At 53.4% G+C, this 24,179-nt stretch overlaps 1 protein-coding gene and 1 long non-coding RNA gene across 2 annotated transcripts; one reads left to right on the top strand and one right to left on the bottom strand.

Annotated features, from left to right (window-relative positions):
- The first annotated feature begins 496 nt into the window (after positions 1-496).
- On the top strand, positions 497-16,027 carry LOC131497209 (uncharacterized). The gene is made up of 3 exons (XR_009254809.1): positions 497-785; positions 9,054-9,157; positions 15,036-16,027. It is a non-coding gene; the product is annotated as an uncharacterized LOC131497209 (long non-coding RNA).
- On the bottom strand, positions 3,492-5,996 carry EPOP (elongin BC and polycomb repressive complex 2 associated protein). Its single transcript, XM_058703281.1, has one exon. The coding sequence runs from the start codon at positions 5,553-5,555 to the stop codon at positions 4,416-4,418; it is 1,140 nt and encodes a 379-aa protein (XP_058559264.1). The 5' UTR covers positions 5,556-5,996; the 3' UTR covers positions 3,492-4,415.
- Positions 16,028-24,179: the final 8,152 nt, after the last annotated feature.

Raw genomic sequence — 24,179 nt, 5'->3', positions numbered from 1 at the left:
GTAGAGAAAAGGGAGGGTGGCTGGGGAAGGAAAGGCGATCCGATGTGATGGACCACGTGGTGTATAAAGTGAGGAAACAGAGCCACGCGAGTTAGGGTCGAATCATAGAAGGCCCCAAATGATAGGCCGAGGGGGTTGCATTTAACAAAATCAGGGGACCTGCTGAGTTCGAGAGTAATGGGATCAGAGGGGATCAGAGGAAAACCAGAGATACAGAAACTAGTTAGGTGGCTACTGCAATGGTCCAGGCTAGACATTGTGGGCGCTGCACCCTCCTGGAGAGGATACAAAGAGCTACTCGAGAGGCCAGAAGGAGACAGAGGTTTGGAAATAGACAGCAGTGAGTCAAATGAGAGGCGGCGGGTGAGAAGTCAAGGGGCTGAGTCTAGGGAAGAAAGGCAGAGCTCTAACCAGAACGTGGGCTTGATGGGGGAGGGGGCGGGGACTAAGGTGGGCAGGGGACGATGACAAGAAGCTTGGTTCTCAATAGGGAAAGTATGAGTTGACAGTAACCACTCAGAGATAGGAGACCAAAGCTCAGGAGAGGGGTAGAGCTGGAGGGAGAGGAGGCGGGGACAGTAATTTTGACTCACTTACCCATGCAAGTGCAGGATGAAGACTTCAGAGAGAGACACAAAGGGAATCGTGGGGAGCCTTGGGGGCGGAGAGTAGACGCCACCTGGACATCACTGGGCTCCCTGTGTGTTAAAGCTTCCTGAGGTCAGAGGAAGAGGAAGCACAGAAAATGGAGGAGGGACTTCTTACAGGAGAGAACCAGAACACCAGTGAGCATCCAGCGGGGCCACGGAGAGATACAGGGGTCAGGATGGCCGGGAGGCGACCATTGGACTTGTGTTTGGGGGTGGGATGTCATGAGTGACCCTGGAAAAAGCCATTTCAGGGAGGAGTCAAGTCGCAAAGATTTAAGAGGCAAGAAGCAGAGGGTGCGTGGGTGGCTCCCAGGAGGAGGGAGGTGTTGGTGAACAGGCTGGACTAGGGTGAGGCAGGCGAGGCGCCTTGGGAATAAGATTTAAGGAGGTACTCACTTTCTTTCGGGGGCGTGCAGTTGGTCCTGACGATGGGGCAGACAACTGGCCCCAGAGCTGTGGAGAGATAGGGACCCACGGAGAGAGACCCTCTGAAACTAAAGGAAAAGAGAAAACCCAGTAAGAGAGATCCAGGCAGAAGCTAAGACCCTTGATCCCGCCAAACACGCTGTGATCACTGGCTGAGCCACAGAGGATGCGAAGCCTGGATGGGGAGAGGTAGAAGAAAGGACGCACACCCACACCGACAACCTGGGAGCAGGGGCTGGGGCGGCGGAGGCTCCGGAGACTGAGGAAACACGGAAGGGAGAGCCTCCCGGGACCCTCTTGGGGAGACTGAGCTCCCCTCCCGGCTCAATGAGTGTTGGGGGAGGGGGAGTCCTAGCATCCATGAGAGCAGTCTGGAAAAAGTAAGGAGTCCAACTTTACCCTTTCCCCAAGCTGCTCCAATTCAGGGAGATGTGCAGCCCCCTCCCCCCATCCAGAGGGGCAGTACCCCAGAACCACCACCCACCCCACCCCCACACACACACTGCAGCACAGGCTTCCTTCCCCCAGAAAGTCTGGGCAAGTTTCTCCTTACAGGGACTCGGTTTCTGCAATGGGCTGAATGGTGGCACCCAAAAAGGTCTGTGTCCTAACTCCCCTCCCTCTGGAACCTGTGAATGCGGCCTTATTTGGAACCAGGGTCTTTGCAGATGTAGCTAAATGAACATTGTCAAGATGAAGTCATGCCGGATTATCCGGGTGGGCCCGGAACCCAGTAAGTGTCCTTATGAGAGACAGAAGAGGGGAGGGCCACGTGCAGACGGTCCCGTGGCGAACATAGTGGGGCCTCCAGGAGCTGGAAGAGGCAGGGAAGGGGTTCTCCCCTAGAGCCTTCGGAGAGCGCGCGGCCCTACCAACACCTTAATTTCGGACTTCTGGCCTCCAGAACTAGAAGGGAAAAAGATTTCTGTTGTTTGAAGGCACCACGTTTGTGGTAATTTGTAACAGCAGCCACAGGAAACGAATGCAGTTCTCTATTCTGCAAAATGACTAGAAAGCTTCTAGAGAGGCTTCTAGCCCTGAGTTTCTCCAAATTAAACCATTCGGCAAGCGAGGGGAGTTCCAGGTCTGGCCAAAAGGTGTGTTTTTCAACTCAACGCCCCGGACTCCTTCCAGGCTAACGTTTAATGTTTGATGCTTTCATTTGAGGAGGGAGGAGGGAAGACAAATTAACTGCATCACATGCCACTGCTCAGGGAAGTGGAGTCCGAAAAGGACTCTTGGCCCAGAGCTCACACCCTCCTGCCCAGGCTGGTTGAAAAGGGTCAGAGCTGACCAGGACCACAATTACTAAAAGCAGAGAGCTTTTTTAAAACGGGGGGGGGGGGGGGGGGGGGAGTCTGCCTTTCTGGATTTCTCTTTGCACACATGACCCCCTCTTCACAGCGACTCTTTCCCCACTCCTCACGGCTTCCCTCCCCATTCTCGAGGGGGGGGGGCAAAATAAGACGGATACCCCTGTAGCCCAGGAGTGGAAGGCACTCTCCCCGCCCTCCCCCCACCTCCCCACAACACAGCTGGAGGGGGGAGGGGAGGTCAGCAGGGTTCATAAAGGCCAGATGTTGAGGAGAAAGAGAGCAAAGCCCAACCCACGCCCACCCACCCCACCCCCACCCTCACCCCCATGGAGGGGGGGGAAGAAAAAATTAAGAGACAGCTTTTAAAACAAACAAAACTTTTGTGGCCCAAAACAGTTTTTCTCAAGAATCTGCTCTATGCAAACAATAACAACTTTTTACAAAGCATTTTCACAGAAAAGGAGACAAGTCCTTCCCCAGTATCGTATGTGGGAACTGTTCCTCCCTCGCCCCCGTTTTGGGGGGAAAGGGGTGGCTCTTCACTAGTGTGGGCAGAAGGGTCACTGGGTTCCTCACTTGGGCAGATCCACCACCCCCAGGTTCCCATCACACCCAAACTTGGGGAGTCTCCCTAAGAGCTCGCCTCCCCGACCTCACCTGGGCAGAGGAGAAAGCGATTTCACCCCCCTCTCTGGCTCTAGGGGGTTGTCCCAGCCACTGGGGCGGGGCGTGGTCCAGGCCTACCTCTCCCCTCCCCCCTGGAAAACAGAACCTCTGACCTCAAAACTAATCCCCTGGCCCTGCCCCCATCGGATCCATCAGGTTCCTGACAACTCCTGAAATGCCTGAAGTTAGGGGAGGAAGCTGATGATGGCTCAGCCCAGTTCCCATTCAAACCCAAACTTTGCCCCTTCAAGCCTGGCCAGACCCTTGAGGTTAGGTCAAGAGCGCTTTAACTTACCCCTCTACAAAGAGCTGCTCGTCTCATCGCTAGCCTTTGAGGGGGCTGAGTTTGGGTGTCCGAAAATGGACCCAGGCCTGCCCTCTACCTCCATCCCCTCCCATCCATAAATCGGTGGAGAGGACCTCGAAAGGCAACTGGTTTGGTCTGATTTTATTGATTTCTTCCACCTTCCATTACTTTCCCTGGGACAGTCTCTGGCCCTTTCCCCAGGCAAAGTCTGTGCTTTTGGAGGGGGAGGAGGTCCCCTCCTAATTGGAGAAGCAAACTGGGGGAGGGGGTTGATGGATCCAGGGAGAAGGTCCTCTTTCACCCATCAGACCTTACAAACTGAAAACAAACAGGAAAAATTGAAGAAACCCCAAAACTGGACAAAAGGGAAAGGTTGGTGGCTGAGATTGAAGATCTCGCCAATTAGAAGTCACCTGCCTTGGGGGGAGGGAGGGCGGGGAGAGGGCTTAGGAAAAGAACAGGGAGGGGGTGATCTTCCCCTTGCCGGAGCTGCCCCCTCTAGGAAGGTTCCAGTGATGCTGGGAGCGCGGGGGGGAATGCCTGAGGGGAGTGAAGGGTTAAAGGCCTGGATGGTGGGGGTGGGGGATGCCCCCAGGGAGCTGCCAATCACCTCCCCACCCCCACCACAGCCCCCTCATCCCCAGGCTCGCCCACAGAAACAACCGGTTTGTCCATCACCAAGGTCTCTCTCCCTCTTTTTTTTTTTTTCCTTGTCTTTGAGCGGTAGCCTCCTTTGCTCCCCCTGGGGTGAAGGCCCTGCCCCCAGAGATCCGAGATGGAAGAGGGGAGGGATTGGAATCTATGTCATTAAGCCTTTTTCCGTTAAGCCTTCTCCTGACTCCAGCCCTTGGTTCGACTCCAAAGGATGAGGGGGAGGGGGTGTCACCCCAAACAGCTAGGTGCTTGAAGATCACTGTCATTTGAGGTCCCTCTGACCGCAGCCCTTAAAACGTAAAGGGAACAGGCAAATGCGAGACACGAGGCCCTGTCCTCGAGCCCAAAGTTTGGCCGTGGCCCCAACTTTTCCCCATTGGTAGGAGAGGTCTCTGCTCAGAGTTCCTCCAAGTTGATCCCCCAGAATTTAAGGCCTGGGGGCTCAGGGACAGCAGGACCCCCTATCTGCCACCTCCACAGTGGGTGGGCTGGCGGGGGCTTAGAGTCTCCCTGGAGGCGAAGCGAGGACGCCGGCCCTAAGTCTCCGTCCTCCCCTACCACCAGGGCCGGGGGGCAGGGGAAGGAGTCGAGGAGGCTGAAGGTGCTCGTCGTGGGGAGCGTCGGTGCAGGGCGGCGGGGCTGCGTGCTGCGATGGGGGGGTGGCGGTCGCCGGCGTTTCTTGGCGGCTCCCCGGGCGGCCCCTTTTGCTGGCGGCCGCTCGGGCCCCCGGCGCAAACTCGGAGTGTCGAGGGCGAAGCCCTTCGCGTAACACCAAAGTTTCGACCGGCGGATCAGACGATCGAAATGTTCCTGGCGGAGATCGCCGGGCGCGGCCGAAGCTCCGCTGGCCGTCGAGGGGCTAGCGGCTGGTGCCTCGGGGGCGGCCTGCGGGGGGTTTCCATCGCCTGCGGCCGTCTGTCCCGGTGCGGGCGGCTCCGGCGCAGCCCCGGGACCCGCGGACTCGGTAGAGAGGCCCGCAGGTGGCGGCGGAGGCCGGGAACTGGGCTCCTGATGGGGGCTGGCGGCGGGGCCAGGCTGGGAGTCGAGACCCGAGGCTGGCCGAGGCGGAGCCGAGGCGGAGCTGGTCGGAGATTCCCGAGGGCGCCGAGGCGCCGGGCAGCGGCCGGGAGGTACGCCGGAGCGGGAGCTGAAGTGCGGGAAACTGCCTCCGCCCTCTTCCTCCTCGCCACGGCTCCAGCACACTGCGGCTTCTGCATCCTGACCGGCCGGGGAGTTCGGATCACCGGACCGCCCGGCTGGTCCCGCGAGGTGCTTCAGGCCATCCGGGGCCCAGCCGCCGGTGCACAGCGGGGCGCGAGGGCCCACCAGCACCGGGGCCCGCGGCGCCAACTCCCCAGGCCCCAGGCCCAGAGAGGACGCTCGAGGTTTGGCAAGGGCGCAGAAGGCAAGGGCACGCAGGCACAGTGGAGAGAACTCCTGTGTCCCCCGACGCGGCTTCCGGGGTGTCGGGGAGCAAGGCGACCCTCGCGGGGACGCCGGCACTGCGAGGCGGGGAGCGGGGCACAGAGTCTCCATGGAACCGCCCGGGGGGGTGCCCACTGCGGGGGCCCTGGTCCCAGCGGCGGTGTGCCCTGGCTGCCCGAAGAGCCCACGGGCGAGGGGAACATCGCCCCCCCTCGACGGGGAGGTCTCTGCTCACGGGCGCCCCCGGCCCGCAACCCTGGGCCGCGGGGCTCTGGCTCCCTCCTCGATCTCGTCACGCGGCCCTCCCGGCGGCCGGACTCCTGGGTCCCTGCGAGTCCCGGCCCGGTCGGCCGCCCTTCCTGCCGCCGCCGCGTTCCCCGCGCAGCCCCGGCGGGAGCCCCTCTTGAGTAGCCCAGAGCGCAGAGGCTGGGGAAACAAAGCGGCCGGCGGCCGCGGGAGGCGGGAAGGACCCCGGGCCCGGCACCCGGTGCCCGGGCCCAGGCGGCGGGGAGGGCGCCTTCCGCCCGCTCGGCTTCTTTCTTCCCCGCTGGCTCCCGGAGACCGCGTTATAGAGAACTGCCCCCTCGCTGCCCCAATACCAGCGCCGGGGCCGCGAGCCCGCCGCTGATTGGACGGCACCGCCTGTGACGTAAGCCCGGACCCCACCCCTCCGGCGGCACCGCCCCCGTCCCCATTCCGCACACAGACACACACACGTGGACCCGGCGCGGCGGCGGCTGGGAGGGAGGGAAGGAGGGAGCGTGTGCGGGTGGGATCGCGAGGGGCTAAACGCGCCGCTGCACGTGGCCCGGTGGCGTCCCGCTATTTAGCCGTCGCAAAGCTATTCGTTTTTCCCTTAGCGGTCACGGTTTTCGCATCTGCGAAATGGGAATATTCGTATCTACCCGCTTGGGGCTCCGTGAATCAACATAGATGAATCACAAAAACAGTGTTGAGGGAAAAGGTGAAATTAGACAATGGCTGTTTACAAGCTTTGGACAGCAGGACTACGGCGGGCAGAGAATGTTTCCTACCTCTGTTCTGGTCCCCTAGGACAGCGCCTGGCACACGCTGGGCTCAGAAAGTGTTAAAAATTGTTAGGAATTCGGTATGTGCAAGATAAGGAAAGGAAAAGGTAAATTCAGAGAGGGGCGGGGGGTAGATATTACTATACCCACGGAAGAAGATAAATAGATTTGTTTCCCTTTCTCTAATGCCGTTCCTAATGATCCCTTGACTGAACTCTGAGGGGCTGGCTCTGCGGCCCCCTCCAATACCAAGACTCTGCCCTCTGAAGCTTGAGCTGTCAAAACGGGCTGAGGAGTCCAGAGGAGGGGACACCCAGACCTTCATTCTTATCACTCCCAAGAAGAGTGAAGCAAAAAAAAAAAAAAAAAAGTGAATTCCTCCCCCCCCCCGGAAAATGTAGGACCACCTCCCCACAGCACATTCCATCCCCTTAACTTTCTTTAGTTTCTGTACAGCTTACTATTATATGAAAGTCTGTGAATGTATTTATTCTTCATTGTCTATTTCTCATTAGTCTGGAAATGAGCTGGTGAGAAGTTTGTCTTAATCACCACTGCATCCCCACTGCTTAAAACAGTGCCCAGACATGATAGGTGCTCAATAAATATTTGTAAGTGAATGAATGAATCCCTGGAATATTTCTTGATAAAAATCAGGTTATCAGAATATGGCTGCTTTCCATCCCCAGAAACATAAAGAGAGAATGGTATGATAGCTTAGAGTAACAATGTGGAAGTGGGGGAGGGTGTCACAGAGAGAATATCTCATTCTGGGGCCAGGGTAAGAGAGGGTTTCTGAGGGTTGCAAATGATGTATCCTGGCCCCTCTGGCAGTGACAACAGAAGAATTGGTTTTCTACATGTCATCAAATAACATTTGAGTGGAAAGAGATCAGGAAGGTCTGCCTTCCCCATCTCCCTTCTGCAGAGACCACAGATAAAGGCCTTGAGGAGCCAGGGTTTGAGGAACTAGGGGGTGTGGTGTTCTATTGCTACAAACACTCACCCCCTAGCATCTTCTGAAGAAGTCTTCAGGGCAGTTGTCGTGAGGGGAGATCCTGGGGTCCCTCCAGGTCTAGACTCCAGGGTTCCTGAGTGCTCCAAAAGCCTTAGCTCCCCTCCCCACCCTCGGCCATTCATCCCCCCCCCTGCCCCCGGGCACCACACACACACACACACACACACACAGGAGGAAACTCCTGGAAGAATGATTATCTTCGCAGCTGTCTCTTCCGGGGGACAATGTTGAGAACTCTTACCCTGAAACAGCAGTAACATATTTATTTTGCTTGTGGGGCAGAGGGCATCTGCTTCAACCTGACTGTACGCCAACCTCTTTGCCACTGAGATGCCTGGGAAGGGAGCTTGGGCCCCCCCTGCAGGAAACTGAACTGGGAAACTCCTTTTATCCCCTACAGTCTCATTGGTATTTGCATTCTTGTGCCTAGTGCAGTGTTGACTCAAGAGACTTTTCAGTATGAATAAATGAATGCATCTTACATAACAATGCAGAACAATGGCCTCCTCTTTCTCCCACTCCAAAAGCCTTCGGTGCTCCAGATCTGGGTTTAGGGGCTTTATTGGGGATCATTACTGTTGGGAGTACTTCCCTGGAGAAGGAATTCCCTCCACCTCCACTTTTCCTTCTTCCCCTTCCTTGAATCAGGCACCCCAGAATACAGCCCGGATGGGAAAGCTCATTGTGGGCATGGAAGAACTTTACAAACAGTAGGGGTTAGTGTGAGTTAACTCTCCAGCTGAAAGGACCTGGAGTCATCAAGCGTCCATTTTCAGAAGGTTTGGACTTCTGGGAGGGGGGGTGCCTGCTGTGCCACCCTGGGCAGGTCACCTAGACACTCTTGAGTACCAGTGTCCCTGTCAGTGAAAAGGGGACAACAGTAGCTTCTTCACAACCGTCAGGAGAGTGGAAACACGATGTGAGCGGGCTGGCCCAGCTGTTGCAATTCCCATTGCCGACGGTAGAGGGCACTTGACCCCATCCTCAGCAGGCCAGAGAAGGAGGCAACACTCTTCTCAGGAGCCCCTCCTTCCCATGGCAGAAAAAGAGGGAAAGGGCTGGATGCTGGGTTCCACCTGACACCTCCAGAACGAGAGATAGGAAGGGCCTGGGGAGACCTGGAAGAGAGCTGGGGAGACCCTTCCCCTTCCGTGACCCATCTGGATTTCACCCCAAGGCCTTTGTTCAAGGATTTGGGAGTAATACCTGCCCAATGGCCCTTTCCCTGGAAGGAGGCACAGCAGAGAACTGGCCCCAGAGGTCCAGCCCAATAATAATAACTTCTACAGCACTGACTGCATTCCATTCTCTGTCTAGGAACTTTAGGTTATGTAATCCCCATAACAATTCTATGAGATAGGCACTATTTTTTATTTTTACGTACCATACATAACCCATTTTAAGTATCCAAGTCCGCGATTGTTATTAAATTTATAGAGTTACACAACCACCACCACAATCCAATTTTAGAACATTTCCTAAGAAATCCCTCATCTCCACTTGCAGTAACTCCCCATTCCCACCCCCAGCCCTGAGTGACTAATCTACTTTCTGTCTCTATAGATCCTTTCCTGGACATTTCATAGAGATGGAATCACACCCTATGTGGTCTTTGCATCCGACTTCTTCACAAAAGTGTAATGTTTTGGAGGTTTATCCGTGCTATAGTACGTAGGTTCCTTTGTATCGCTGAGTAGTATCCCATGGTAAGGACATACCACATTTTGTTTACCAATCACATTTGGTTTGTTTCCACTTCTCGGTTATTATGAATAATACTGTTGTGAACATTGGCATACAAGTCTTCGTGTGGACATATGTTTTTGTGTTAAGAGTGGGATTGCCACAATATATGGTAAATTATATTAACTTAAAAAATTTTTTTTCTTAATGTTTATTTATTTCTGAGACAGAGAGAGACAGAGCATGAGTGGGGGAGGGGCAGAGAGAGAGGGAGACACAGAATCTGAAGCAGGCTCCAGGCTCTGAGCTGTCAGCACAGAGCCCGATGCGGGGCTCGAACCCACAAACCATGAGATCATGACCTGAGCCGAAGTCGGTCGCTCAACCGACTGAGCCACCCAGGTGCCCCAAATTATATTAACTTTTTAAGAAACTGCCAAACTGTTTTCCAAACTGGCTACACCATTTTATATTGCTGTTAATATTCATGTTGTAAGTAAGGAAAGAAGTTTTTTTTTAAGTTTATTTATTTATTTTGAGAGAGAGAGAGAGCAAGCAGGAGAGGGGCAGAGAGAGAGGGTGAAAGAGGGTCCCAAGCAAGCTCCATGCTGTCAGCGCAGAGCCTGAAGCAGGGTTCAAACTCACAAACCATGAGGTCATGACCTGAGCCAAAATCAAGAGTCAGACGCTTAACCGACTGAGCCACCCAGGGTCCCAGGGATGGAGATTTTAAGTGACTTTCCCAAGGTTACACTGCTATCAGGTGTGAGAGCCAGGACCCAAACCCAGGCAGCTGGGTCCCAAGACCACACCCCTAACCATAAGTCTACCCCCATGACAATGAATCTAAGAGGGAAACTATTTCTTGACCCACTGCAATGTAGCCACCACCATTTTTGCCCTTCTTACTTCCAGAATTCCCTAAGTCAGACTCTGTTCCCACCCAGCAGGGCTGCGTCCCCCTAGCCAAAAGCACACTTTGATCTCCCCTCTCTGGAAATCTGTACCCATGATTAATAGCTTAAGTTCTGGACTCAGATGGTCTGTTCATATCCCCGACTCATCATTTTACCAGCTGTGTCATTCGGGACCAAGTTACTTAACCTCTGCTTTAGTGTCTTCATCTGTAAAATAGAAATAGCATCTCCTTTCATGCCATTGAAAAAGTGCTTTATTATGGAAATTTTCAAACCCGTGCAAAAGTAAACAGAAAAGTATAACAAACCTCTGTGTACCCCACATCCAGCCTTAACACTTATCAGCCAATAGCCAATCTTGTTTCAGTCTTACCCCCACCCACTTCCTCCCCTACTCCAATTTTTAATAAAACCAACTTTACTGAGGTATGACTCATATACGATAAATGTACATGTTAAATGTACAGTTCAAATAGTTTTCATGAATGAATGTAACCACCACAATTAAGGTATAGAACATATTCCATGTTATCTGAGAGCAAATCCCAGACATCATACAATGTCATTCCCAAATATTTCAATACATATTTCCACAACATAACGATTCATTCGAAACAAACATAACCCCAACACTCTTATCAAACCTAAGAAGAGTTAATGGTCATTCTTTAACATCACATAGCCAGCCAATGTCCAAATTTCTCATTATCTTATAGTATCTTTTTCTTTACACTTTGGTTTACTTGAATTAGGATCCAAAGAAGGATTTCAAGTAGATGATACGTCTCTTAACTCTCTTTTAATTCATAAATTCCTCCTTTAACTCTTTTTTATTTTCTCCTTGCAATTTATTGATACTAGAATCACCATAGTCTGGAGGTGCAGGGCTGGCTCAGTAGGTAAAGCCTGTGCCTCTTGATCTCAGGGTCATGAGTTCAAGCCCCACATCAGACTCACTGCTGTCAGAGCAGAGCCCAATTTGGATCTTCTGTGCCCCTCTTTCTCTGCCCCTCCCCCGCTGGTGCTCTCTCTCAAAAATTAAAAAAAAAAATTTTTTTTTAAGTTATAGTTCCCACGGTCTGGAATTTACTGATTGTATCCCCATTGTGTCATTCAATCAAGCAAGGTTTACTCACCAATATTTACTGTGTACAGGATTGTCAAATGTAGCACAAATTGCAGAACATACTTAGACTAGAAAAATGCTTGCTTCTCTGTAATTCAGACTTAACTGAACATCCTGTGTTTCACCTGGCAACCCTATCTGCGTGCCCGTCTAGCGTTGGAGGCGCAGTGGCGAGCAAGACAGACCGCCCCCCCCCCCGCCACCACCCCATAGAGCTTACAGTCTAGGAAACTGGGGGAAGCCAGGGAATATACCAGCAGACAATACTCTTCCTGGGGACACTGTGAGGAGTAAACAAGAAACCCATAAGTTTAATGCCTGGTCCATAGAAGCCCTTGATGAATGGCAATGTTCTCAGCAACAATCTAGCCTTTCCCCCTTCTGTGTCTTCCCTTTTCCCACCCCTGCTCCACATCTCCCTAGGAATTATTCCAGGCTTGCCCTCCTCCTGCTGTATTTCCTCCGCAGGTCTGTAGTGAGTTCATTCATCTTTTCACCCCACAGCCACTGAGCGCTCTCCCCTCCTTGCGGCAAGCCCCAGACCAGGCTCTGGGTACTCAGAGGTGATGGGGATGCAGCTGGCAGACGAGGTGGACATTATGGGCTACTTTGAGAAGGTACGATGGAGGGGTGACCATGGTCCTTGGAACAGTAAAGTCAGGGCAACCCTACAGAAGGGAAGCCTTTTCAGAGAAGGGGACCTCCCACTTAGGTTCTAAAGGATGAATGGGAATACCAAAGGAAGCACGAGAGAAGAATTCCAACTGAGGAAGCAGTACGAGCAAGGAACAGAGACAGGCGAGCAAGGAACAGAGACAGGCGCTTGCCATCAGGATCTCCCTCCCGTTAAGTAGAGGGGGCTCCCTGGCGTTGGTCCCGCCACATCCGCCCTCCAGGCCATCCCTCCTCTCTCTCACACAGCCAACTCCATCAGCCTGTCCCTCCCATTAAAAAGCCAGATCTTCCCTTGACCCCATAGGCTCTAGTCTCCATCCCTCTCTCCTCCCCTTCACAGTCAAATTCCCCGAAGAGCTGTCTACACACTGTCTCCCTTTTCTCACTTCCCACTTACTCCTCAACCCACTTCCATCTGCTGCCACCCCCACCCGCCACCGAAATAGCTCTTGCTGAGGTCCCGGTGGCCTCCTTCTCATCAAAACTGGCAGGCTCTTGTCAGCCCTCTTGTCTTGACCTCTCAACAGCATCCCACATGACTGGCCACTTCCTCTTTCTAGGAACCGTCGAGTCCTTCACCTCCTGGGCACCGCTTTCCTGGGCGTCCACCTGCCTCGCTGGCTGCTCCCCGCTGTGGTGCGAGCGCAGGCTCATTCTCCCCTCCTCAGCCCAAGGGTCGGGGGTCCTCGAGGCTCTGTCCGGAGTTTCTCTCTTCTTTCTCTGGACCTTCTGTGCACACTGCACAGTTAGCATCCGTCCAGCTGGGAGCGCTTAGCGGACACCTCTCCGCTCAGCTCTGACCGAGACACGCCACTGCCCGCCCAGCCTCTACCTCACGCATTTCGGTAGCCCAGCAAAATCAGCCTGTCCCAGACCAGCACCAACCCGCCTGCTCTGCCCCGTGTGCCACTTCCATAGCCAGAAACCCAAGTGCCCTCCAAGCTAACACCTCCTGCAAATCATGTGGCCGTGTCTGTTTCTACCCACCTCCACTCCCCCCGCCCCGGCAGTACCCCCACATCCTGCCATGCCCTCTACATAGCTACCAGTCATCTTTCTAAGCCACAAGTCGGGTTGTGTCTCCCCCTCCACCCCCCCGCCAAAACCTTTTAATGGCTTCCCATTGCTTTCCGGATGCCGAGTGAAATCATTAATTCGGCTCACAGGCAGGGTTACCTAAGACTGACAACTCTACCCACAGGTCCTCCTGGGCAGAGGGGATGGGTTCCCTCCCCTTCCCCCTCCCACCTCCCCTGTGCCATCCTCTCTCCCTTCAGCCACCCAGGTCTCCTCTAGTGCCTAAACAACGAGCTCCCTCCGCTCCCTCCCTTAGCACATACTGTTCCTTCCAACTGCAAACTTTCCCCCACCTCCCTTCGCCTGTACCTGGCCAACACCTGCTCCTATTCAGAGCTTCGATGAAGCATTCCTTCCTTGGAGAAAACTTCTCCCCCCACTCCTCCAGACGGTGGCCAGGTCAGCTTCCAACTTTATCCCCCCTCGAAACCTGTGCACCTTCCTTCAAGGCATTTTCATCCGTTGTCACTGTTTATTAGTGTGATTAACTGATTATTCACCTCTCTCCTACCACACTCTGTTTCACGTAGACAAGAAGCGCATTAGATTTTTTCCTCAGCCCAGTGATTGGCATGTGGTTGGCACTCAAATATGTTCTAAAAATCTTTTTTATTACGCACATCTGAAAACCTAGAAAGAAGGAGAGAATAGTTAAATAAACCCCTATGTACCCATTACCTAGATGGGTAGTTATATAAAGAATTATTAACATTTTGCAGGGGCGCCTGGGTGGCTCAGTCGGTTAAGCATCCGACTTCGGCTCAGGTCATGATCTCACAGTTTGTGGGTTCGAGCCCCGTGTTGGGCTCTGTGCTGACAACTCAGAGTCCGGAGCCTGCTTTGGATTCTGTGTCTCCTTCTCTCTCTCTGCTTCTCCTCCGCTCAAGCTCTGTCTCTGTCTCTCTCTCTCTCTCTCAAAAATAAATATTAAAAAATTTTTTAAAGAATTATTAACATTTTTGCATGTTTATCATTTTTGCTGAAATATTTTCAAGTGATTTAGGGTTTGCATGACTGTTCATCCCTAAATGGGAAGTTCTCTTAATACAATATTATGCTCACACCTTACAAAATTAACCATAATTCCTTTGTATCATCTAACATCCAGCCCATATTCAAATTTCCCTAAGCGTCCTCCCAGAATGTTTCTGCATTTGGTTTGTTCCAACCAGGATCTAAATAAGGTCCACACATTGCAATTGGTTATGTCTCTTAAGTCTCATTTAAATCTAGAATAACTTTTTCCCCCATGCCATTGAGTTGTTGAATTGCTAAAGTATTTTAAGTAAATTACAGACATCATGTCCCACCTTCTAGATTTCTCTGATTGCTTCCTTGTGGTGTTGTTTATCCTGTATTTCCTGAAAACTGGAAATTAGATCTACAGGCTTGATTAGATTCAGGTTGACTAGACTAGCAAAAACACCTCGTGGGTAATGCTTCCCTCATATCGCACGGCGTCTTGTGTCCTCAATGCCTGAGTTCCAGCCTTAGTAACAGAACACTGACTGGTAGGTGCCATTGGTGAGAGCCGATTTATTTATTGAGAAGTTGCATGTTCTTCCTTTAGGGCCAGCAAATAATCTGTGGGGTAATACTTTGGAGTGACTGTTTTGTTTTGGTGTTTTTTTTTTTTAATCTACTTTTTTAAAGTCAGTTCTATGCCCAACAGAGGCCTCGAACTCAGGACCCCAAGGTCAAGAGTCAACATGCGCTAACAACTGAGTCGGCCACGCGCCCCATGGATGACCACGTTTTTAATAAACGAATGAAGTAGGTCAGTGTGGCTGAACAGTGATGAGGACTGTGGGCAGGAACTCAAAGGGGTGACTGCCTTGATAAGAAATTTGGATTTTATCCTGTAGGATTGGGAATTAAGGACCACTTTTAAGCAAAGGAAATCATGTGGTCAGACTTGGCAAGGGAAAGGGGTGAGGAAGCACGAAGGGAAGGAGAACTAGCATTTCCTGAATGCTCAGCCTGAACTCAACTGTGTGCTCGGGGTTTGGCATACTTGATCAAAGTGAAACCTTCCGCTCTGTTTAAAACAAAAATCCTATTTTGCAGATGAGGGAAATGGAGCCGTCACCCATCACTCACCCAAGGTTGCAGCAAGAGATGGTGAAGGTCTGATGGAAGGCAGTGACCACAAGCATGGACAGGTATTTGAGGGAGAATCGGCAGCACTTGGAGGCAGCTGGCTGTGGGGAGGAGGGGAAGCTGAGGCTTCCCGCACATCATGGGTGGGATGTAGGAGGAGACAGAGCAGGTTGGAGGGGAAGATAATGAGCTCAGGCTTCCAGCTGCCCAGATGTCTCCAAGCCGCTCTCTTGAGAAATGGTGTTTATTACATGACAATGTCTATAATTTGGCTTCCGGCATGACTCGATAATTAGCTTAAGTTATCCTTCTTTGGCATTTCATTCAAAGCAAGGACACTCTTACATTCATTCTGATGAGACCTGTTTTCTGTTCGAGGTACAGGATGACAGTGAGCCTAGAGCCCTACAGTCTGTCTCCTTGCTCGAGTGGGTCAGAGACTGAAGCCAGTGGATGGGCTGTCTGTCCTCTCAGCTAGCATCTGTCTGCCTCTGGGGCTTAGAAGTGTGGATGCCCCCTCTGATAGGGAGCCGCCTGAGGGTGGGGTCCTGGAACCTGAACATTCTGTGCCCAGCAGAAGTATAGTCCAGAGATCGGTTCCAAGAGCCACTGGGAGGTACAGCGAGGAGAAAGATGGTTAACAGAAGTCCACTGGGAGGCACCTGCCGAGGTTGCCACAGGGATGCTTAGGGCTGAAAGGGGGCTGCGTTTAGGGAAACTTTGATTTAAGAGGTATTTACAAGGCAGGTTTTATGAGACTTGGGGGCTGATTCACAGGAGGAGGGAGAGAGATAAAGATTCAAGAAGGACCCTCACGTTTCTTTCTCAGGAGAGAGAGGAGGCTATTAACTGAAGTAGGACAAGAGGAGGGGTGGGCCCAGGGATGAGGAGATGTCATTTCAGTTTTGGTCGCAGTTCCCAGGGACCGAATATAAGTGGAAGTGGATGCGGTCTGAGGAGCCCGGGGTTGGGGGTGGGGGAGGTCTTGGATTAGAGAACAGTCAGGACTAACTCACTCCGGGGACATGGGTCAGGGTAGAAACCATAGGTGTGAACACGCTCTGCCAGGGAAAGTCATGTGCATCGGGAAGAGGACCCCTCTGGGATGGGCAGAGGCAAAGGACCTCCGCAAAGGTGGCTGGGAAACGTGAGAGAGTGAGGCGTGCAGCGCGGCCGTGAGGATTCAGTGCCGTGGAGAGGTTAAGCAGGACCGTGACCAAGGAGCTGCTGGCCTTAGCGATTCTGAGATGAACCAGCCAGGGGTCTGGGAAACCGACTCTGGCTTCTTAGGAAAAGTAGAGAAATGGAAAGGATCACCTAGCGTTGGAGCCCTGGGGCCAAGAGGCAAAGAGCACAGCTGTCTCTCAGCAGGAACTGGCATCGGACACGGCACCCCCTGGGCACCGCGGGCACAGCCACCAAGAGGGCCCCCCACCGGCCTCTGTCCTGGCCACTTGGTTCCTCCAGAACACAGCGTGAGGGCCTCAGACTGGCGACACTTGGATCCTGGGCCCACAGCTCCGTGTCCAGGGCACGAAGACAGATGCTCAGAATTCCTTCAGTTCTTTTAGTAAATATTTACTGAGCACCAAGGATGTGTCAGGCACAGTTCTAGGCCCTTGAATACAGCAACCAAATCCAAAAAGATCCTCATCTTCGTGGCACTTACATCGGAGGGGGCCACAAACCGCACACAGAAACACAGGGATAATGAGCCGGTGAAGGACAAAGGAAAAGTATAAGGAAGATAAGGGGTGGGGCAGAAAGGGTACAGGTTGCAGTTTTAAGGTGGCCCACCAGAAGGCAGGGGCATGCCAGCTGTGCACGGGGAAACAACAAGGAAGCTGGTGTGGCCACAGCACAGGAACGAGGGGAAGGGTGGAGACGGGGCCAGAGGGGTTGGGGCAGCAGGCTCTGTGAGACCTTACGGGCCCCTCCCTATAAGGAGTTGGGCTCGTGTGTGCATCGTGAAGGTGAGGCTGGCAGGATCTGCGGACAGAGCAGAGCGTGAGCAAAATCAGAAATTCAGGTTTGGGGCCCGAAGAGCTAGAAAGATTGAGTTGCCGTCAGTGGAGATGGAGGAGGCTGTGGGGGAAGCAGTTGGTGCAGGGGGAGGTGGGGAGTGAAGGGGAGATGGAGAGTTCTAGGGCAGATCACCCAGTGGGGCATTCCTCTGAAACAGAAAGCGGGGCACTGGCCAGGCGATGACCTCCAGAAAACACTGGCGACAGGTGGTGACTGGTGACTGACCCCTGGCAGAGCAATTTCGGCAGGGGTGAGGAGGGCCAGAGAGTCAACTCGAATGGTGTAAATCAGGTCTCCTGATTTACAAAGCAGAGCGGGGTGGGAGACAGAGAGACCAGGAGACAAGTGCCGGGGAGTGGCCTTTTGGACGGAGGTGGCCTGAGCCCATTTGGAGGGTGAGAGGCAAGAGGTAGATGCGAGAGGGGTTGCAGATCAGGATAAAGAGACCCCACAATAGGGAGGAGGGATGGGTCCCAGCAGAGGCTTAGCCTAGACAAGCAGAGGTTCGAGCTCAAGGCGCTTGGGTCGGGGAACAAAGACAAAGGTCCCAGGGACATTTCGACAGAAGTGGCCAGGCCAACGGTGGAGAGTGGGAAGTCAGGCACGACTCCGGGATTTTCAAGCCCAACTCCGCCATCCATCCTGAAGGCCTTCCGCGTCCCCTTCTGAGTCCAGACTTCCTCATCTTCACACCAGCCAGCCGCGGGGCCTCACCCTGCACCCTGCCATGGCCAAGGTAAACTGCACCCAGAAGGCTCAACGCCCTGAGCACCGACTCCTACCTGAACCCAAAGCCACGCAGCTGCTTTCTCTGCTTCTGCTGCGGGCCACCGTTGGGGAATACTGCCCAGCTGATGTCCCCCAGCCCCAAGGGGCTCCCTCTCCTGCTCTCCGCCTGAGCCCCCCACCCAGCAATGGCTGTGCTTCCTGTTTCAGAAAAAAAAAAAAATTACAGTGCAGAGTAAGAGAAATCAAATTCAGAAGAGTACACATTGTAAGATTCCACTTTTATGAAGCTCTAGAACCAACAAAATGAATCTCTCCTGATCTACAGTGATAGAAATCACATCGGTGTTTGCCTGCGTCTGGAGGAATGTAATGGGATATGAAGGAACTTTCTGGGGAGATGGAAATGCTCTATATCTTTACTGGGGAGGCGGCTACGTGGCTGTACAGATTTATCAAAAGTCATCACTTGTACGGTTAAGATGTGTGCATTTGATTATATGTCAATTATTCCATACAAAGTTGATTAAAAAAAACAGAGAACCATGGATGTTAACTAAACTCCTTGCAGTAATCATTGCACAATATATACATATATCAAATCATGATGTTGTGCACCTGAAACTAATACAAAGTTATGAATTGTATCTCAATAGAACTGGGGGAAAAAAAACCCAGAGGACTAAAAAGTGTTGCAAAAAGAGAAAATGCATGCTAACAAGCAGAAAAGTCCTACACTCAGACATTCACCAGTGACATCCTTCACTTCCTTCCTTCTCTCTGGGGGAAGTAGAGCACCTGCTCTGGTCCCCCCAGGCCTCGTGCGGGAGACTGACCTGGAAAACGGCCGGCCGGCCCTCCCTGACCTCCCCGCCTCTCCCCTTGCCGTGTCTCCGTCTAGCTCTCAGCCCAGCCCCTCGGGAGGTCGTCTGGACTCACACTGTCTCCCCCTCCTCATGCAATCCACTGCCGTCCCCTCCGCCACGTGGACCAGCTGCCCCACTCTGAGACACCTGCCCTGCAAGCCATTCCCTCTCTCCTTCCTCTCTCCTCCCTGGTTTCTATGACACCATTTGCTCTGTGGTCCTCCTCCATTTCTGGACACTTCTCATGCTCCTTCCCTGGCTTCTCTCCCTCTGCCCCTTCTTAAATGCGTCCGGCCTTGGCCTTCTGCTCTCTGCACCTGCACAGCCTCCCAGCGTGATCTCACCCACACCAGGGCTTCAGTTACCATCTATTGCTGACAATGCTCAAAGATATCTCTGATATTTTTTCAGAGTATCAAGGATATGGCAGAGGAGGTGGGAAGAATATCACGTGTGCTTCAAAAGCATTTTACAACTTTTAAAGTGACACGCACATCCAACCCTCTTCAGGGACAGTCCGCTCGACCTCAAAATCGGCAAGCCCCAATCCGAATTCATCAACTCTCCCAATCCTGTTCCCCCTCCTCCCCCTCCTCCTCACTTCTTCAGGAGCCCTGCTGTTTAAGACAGAAAACTAGGGGCGCCTAGGTGGCTCAGTCGGTTAAGCATCCAACTCTCGGTTTCAGCCCAGGTCATGATCTCATGGCTCGTGAGTTCGAGCCCTACATTGGGCTCTGTGCTAATAGTGCAGAGCCTGCTTAGGATTCTCTCTCCCTCTCTCTCTCCCTCTCTGCTCCTCCCCTGCTCTCTCTCTCTCTCTTTCCCTCTCTCTCAAAATAAATAAATAAACTTAAAAAAAAAAAAAAAGAAGAAGAAACCTGGGAGTCACCTTCACACTCCATGACTACCTACTGTCCATTACTCCCTTCTCTCTACTTCACCCTCTACACCTCCTGTCTTTCCATCCCTACACACCAGTACCACACTCCAGTACAGGCCTGACTCCTTACTCCCAGCAATGGTCATTCATCCATTGACTCATCGGCTGCTTCATTCATTCATTCGGCAAGTATTAACTGAACACCCATTACGTGCCAGATGCTGACCCAGATGTTTAGGATACATCAGTGAAGGGGCGCCTGGGTAGCTCAGTTGGCTAAGCGTCCGACTTCGGCTCAGGTCATGATCTCACGGTTCGTGGGTTCGAGCCCCAAGTCGGCCTCTGTGCTGACAGCTCAGACCCTGGAGCCTGCTTCCGGTTCTGGGTCTCCCTCTCTCTCTGCCCCTCCCTCGCTCACACGCTGTCTCTCTCTCTCTCTCTCTCAAAAATAAACATTAAAAAAAAATCATTGCTCAATGGAACTTACATCCTGGCACTGCAATAATTTCCGAGGTCATTCCATCATCCGCGTGAACCCTCTGACCTCCAACTCTGCTGCGGCCACAGTGGACTTGTCATCATGTGCATCTGCTCAGCATCTTCCACGGGATCTCATGCTCCTGGGGTCAAGTCTGGTCCACATGTGAGGTGCCCTGATCCCCTCCCTCCCATCTGCTCTCATGTCCGCTTTCCTCCCCTGCCCTCTCCTGTTACTCCTTCGCCGAACCCTCCTCCCCCAGAACACAGCGGTGCTCTCGCGCTAACACTTACACTTCCTGGTCCTCTGCCTTCAGGGCTTCCCTCACCTGACTACCCGGCAAACTCCTGGTCACCTTCAAGTCACAGCTCTGACCCTGTCCCTTCCAAGGAGCCTTGCTCGACTTCCCCAGGCAGATGCCGGGGAAGGGGCTCTCCCCGTAGGGTGGCCCAGCCCCCATTATAACACATCATACCGTGTGGCGCCACTCGCGTGCCCACGAGCTGGCTCTTCCTCTCCACCCTGAATGTCTGCAGGGCTGCAACCTGCTTCGATCCTCTCTGCATCACCACCGTCTGCCCCCTTATCTGGCATACATATAGTAGGGGTCAGGAAATGGTAGTGGGCTAAATAACCAGCAGTGAATTAGTACTGATGTCACAGACAGGGAGAGGCTTGGGGAGAAGGGGACAGTGAGTTCTGAACTGGCTCCAGAACAGCCCTCTTACGGACAACTTGGATCCCATGGTTAAAAGCAGGGTTCAAATCCTGCTTCTGTACCTACTGGCTGTATGCTCTTTGTGCCCCCAAGCTCGTCCCCTTCCCCGTAAAATGGGGACAAGAAGAGAACCTGTCACATTAGATGTCTGGCACCGTGCCTGGCACACCAGCTCCATGAAAAGTGAGCTGTTGCCGCTGGCACCATAATCCTCCCAGGTGTCCATCCTTGTCTCCTGACCCTCCCATCCCCCTAGCGCGTACTCCACTACCCCCTCCCTTCTCGCCTCCCAATCCACGCTTGACCCACAACCGCCAGCGCCTGGAATTTTCCGGGCTGAGATCACCAGGGACCTCCTCCTTGCAGAACCCTTTCCTCTCTTGACCTCCCAATGGCATGTGACCCTGGCATCACTTCCTCCTTCTTCAAAGTCCCTCTCTGACTTCCATGACGCGAACCCTCCAACTTCTCAGGAGAGCCTTCTGGCCCTCTCCCTCTGGGTCTCTCCAGCCCAGACTCTGCCGATCCAGACACAAACAATCAACTGCCTACCGAGCATCACCGCCCCGTGTGCCACACCCGATGCCAGCATATCTCAAGCGGTTCCTTACCAGCTCCACCCTCTCCCCTCCCCTCACTCCTGGGGTCTACCGGTGAGAGGACAGACAAGCCCCATCCACCAAACCCCCAGGCTACACCTCTGGGAGTCATCCCCTCGGTCTTGCCCGCCCCCCAAGCAGCCCCAGTCCTACTCTTAACATCCCACCCACCTTCTTGACATCTTCATACCCAGCCCTCCACTCATCCCCCTCCGCTCTGCTGGAGTCAAACCATCTTCTCTCAGCAGGGCCCTTATAAGTCTCCTACCACCTGCTATTCAAATGTGCTCTCAGGATCAACAACACAGTATCACCTGGGAACTTGTTAAAAATGATGCATCTCAGACCCCCACCTCGGACCTACTGAATCAGAATCTGCATTTTAACAAGACCCCCCAGGGATTCCCATGCATTTTAAAGGTTGAGAATTGCTATCCTAACCAATCTCCCAACCTCTAGCCTCCCCCCAACTCTAACCAACCCCAGATTTGACAACCGATGTGCAAATATGGTTTGCACCTCTTAAAAGCCCTCAGTGAGACTCCCCACTGCCCTCAGGATTAAACCCAAACTCCTCACCAAAACATCCAAGATCTCCTTAATCTAGCGTCCGCCTTAAGGCTATCCCTCTAACCTTCCCTCCTGCTCTCTGGCCACACAAACCACACAAACCTGGCGGCTGCCACAAGGCACACCTTCAGCATACACTTTGCTGGTTCCCACCTCTGTGCCTTTGAATGTGCTGTCCCCGCCCCCCCCCCCTTGCTTGGAATGCTCTGCCTCTTATCTGCCTGTACACACTTGGTCCCAGCTGAGACTTTCTCTGACTCCATGAACACAGTTACTTTCTTTCTGCCCGTATCAGCACTGTTCTGAGCACTAGCATGGCTCTTATATCCTTGAAGTTATTTCTCTATATGTCTGTCAGTCCCACCATCCTGGGTGCTGTGTCTCTCCTAGGGTCCATCCATGATGATTCAATGAAGTATTTGCTAAAAGGATGAATAATACAACTTGTTCAACTTCTGTCGTGACAGCAACTAGAACAGGAAGAATGGAGATGAGACTTCAGGAGGAACTGGTGGAAAAGGGGAACACAGCAGGGCAAATACGCTATTCATCTGGCATCTCTCAGTCTGGAAACTTCCCAAGAGCAAAGTCATCAACCACAAAATGTGAACTCCAAGGAGATTTTCAAGATCTGGTCACCCAACCAAATGCCAGAGAGGGCAAGGGCTTTGGCCAAGGTCACAGCCGGCTAGGGGCAGGGCTGGAACTAGATTCCAGGTAGCTCTGGGGAAAATTGGGGCAGATGGCTACTTCACTCCACGAACCTCTTCCTTTCCTATCCATCTTCCATCCCTAGAGGAAGTCCCCCATGCTCTAATGTAATCCGAGGGACTACCTGGGCTCACTGGAAGCTCTTAAAGCACCTGCTGGGACCTGGGCAGGCTGGAGTTGCCAAAGCCCCGAGGATTGGAAGAGGGCATCCAATTATCCCCATCTTCCAGATTGGCAAACTTTGGTTCTGAGACTCTGTCACCCTGCTAGCTAATGCCAGAGGCAGGATTTGACACTAAGTACTGTGCTGTTCCCGTAGAAAGATCTGAAAAGTCAAAAATCCCACCCATGCAGAGTCACTATTTACAATAATCATGACGACTGGCCGCCTAATGCCTGGGGAATCCCCTCGCTCCCACCAGTTCCTCTTTAAATCAATCCTCTTTCCCTCTTGCACAGGAGGTCTGACTTAGGAAAGAACCTGTACACCCGCCCTCGCACCCCAGCCAGGCCTACTGGAGAGACCACCGCAGAGTCATAACCTTTGACTGGGAAATCACCCTTCCCTGTGCCGGGGACTTGACAATGTCACTGTTCACATCAACCCTGGGGCTGGTACTACAGTCCACACTCTGAGATGGGGCAACTGAGGGTCGCAGATAACGCAATACTAGCCGATGGTCAAAGCCAGTAAGTGGCTAGGCTGGGTCTTGAACCCACGTCTTTCTGACGCTAGCGCTCCTCTTTCCGTTCGGCCACGTACAGGCTTTCCCACCCAGCAGGAAACCACCTGAAGTCTCTTACTGGGTTACCTAGAGAAAGTAACTTAACCTCTCTGAACGCCCCAAGGTCAGAAGCTTTGCTTTCGGGAGGGAAAAGCGAGACGCAAACGAAACGCAAACCCGCGGGCGCCGGCGCAGTTCTTTCCCGGAGCCCGGGGCTTTCTAACGGGGAGGGCGCGCCCCCAGTCCCCGGGACGCGCGAAACCAAGCGCCCGGCCGGCTAGGCAGAAGCGAAACCTCGACACTCTTCAGCCTCCCCCGCTCGGTTCTGGGAACCAGAGAGACAGGCTTCGTGGAAACGCGCGCGGCGGCAGCCGCCTCGGACCCCGGGACCGCCCCGACCACAGCCCGAAGTCCCGGGCTGGGAGGTGCGGGGGCCGGCGCGGTCGGGCCCGAGCAGCAGCGCTACGCGCGCTTCCGCCCCGCTCGGCTCCGGCGGCGGCCGCGGCGGCCCCACAATCCCCTTCTGGCTCCGGGGACGGGCGGGGCGGGGCGGGGCGGGGCGGGCCGAGCGGGCGGAAATAATTTTCTGTTTGGTCCTCTCTGCCCCAGTCCCTCAGCCGCGGGACGCGCGAGTCGGGCGAGGATGCCGGAGGCGGGAAGCGGGAGCGGGAACACGCTGCTGCCCTGGCAAGCTTAGAGGGGCGGGCGGAGCAGGGATTGAGCGCCTACTGTGTGCCTCAGCGCTTTCCAAAAGGATTTTCGTTAGATCTTCACTACAGCGCGTGCCAGAGGGAGTTAACGTCCCATTTCAAG

This window comes from Neofelis nebulosa, chromosome 16 (genome assembly GCF_028018385.1).
Source record: "Neofelis nebulosa isolate mNeoNeb1 chromosome 16, mNeoNeb1.pri, whole genome shotgun sequence".
NCBI lineage: Eukaryota > Metazoa > Chordata > Mammalia > Carnivora > Felidae > Neofelis > Neofelis nebulosa.
The sequence above is the reverse complement of the archived record's forward strand: the minus strand, read 5'-3'. Positions and strand labels throughout refer to the sequence as shown.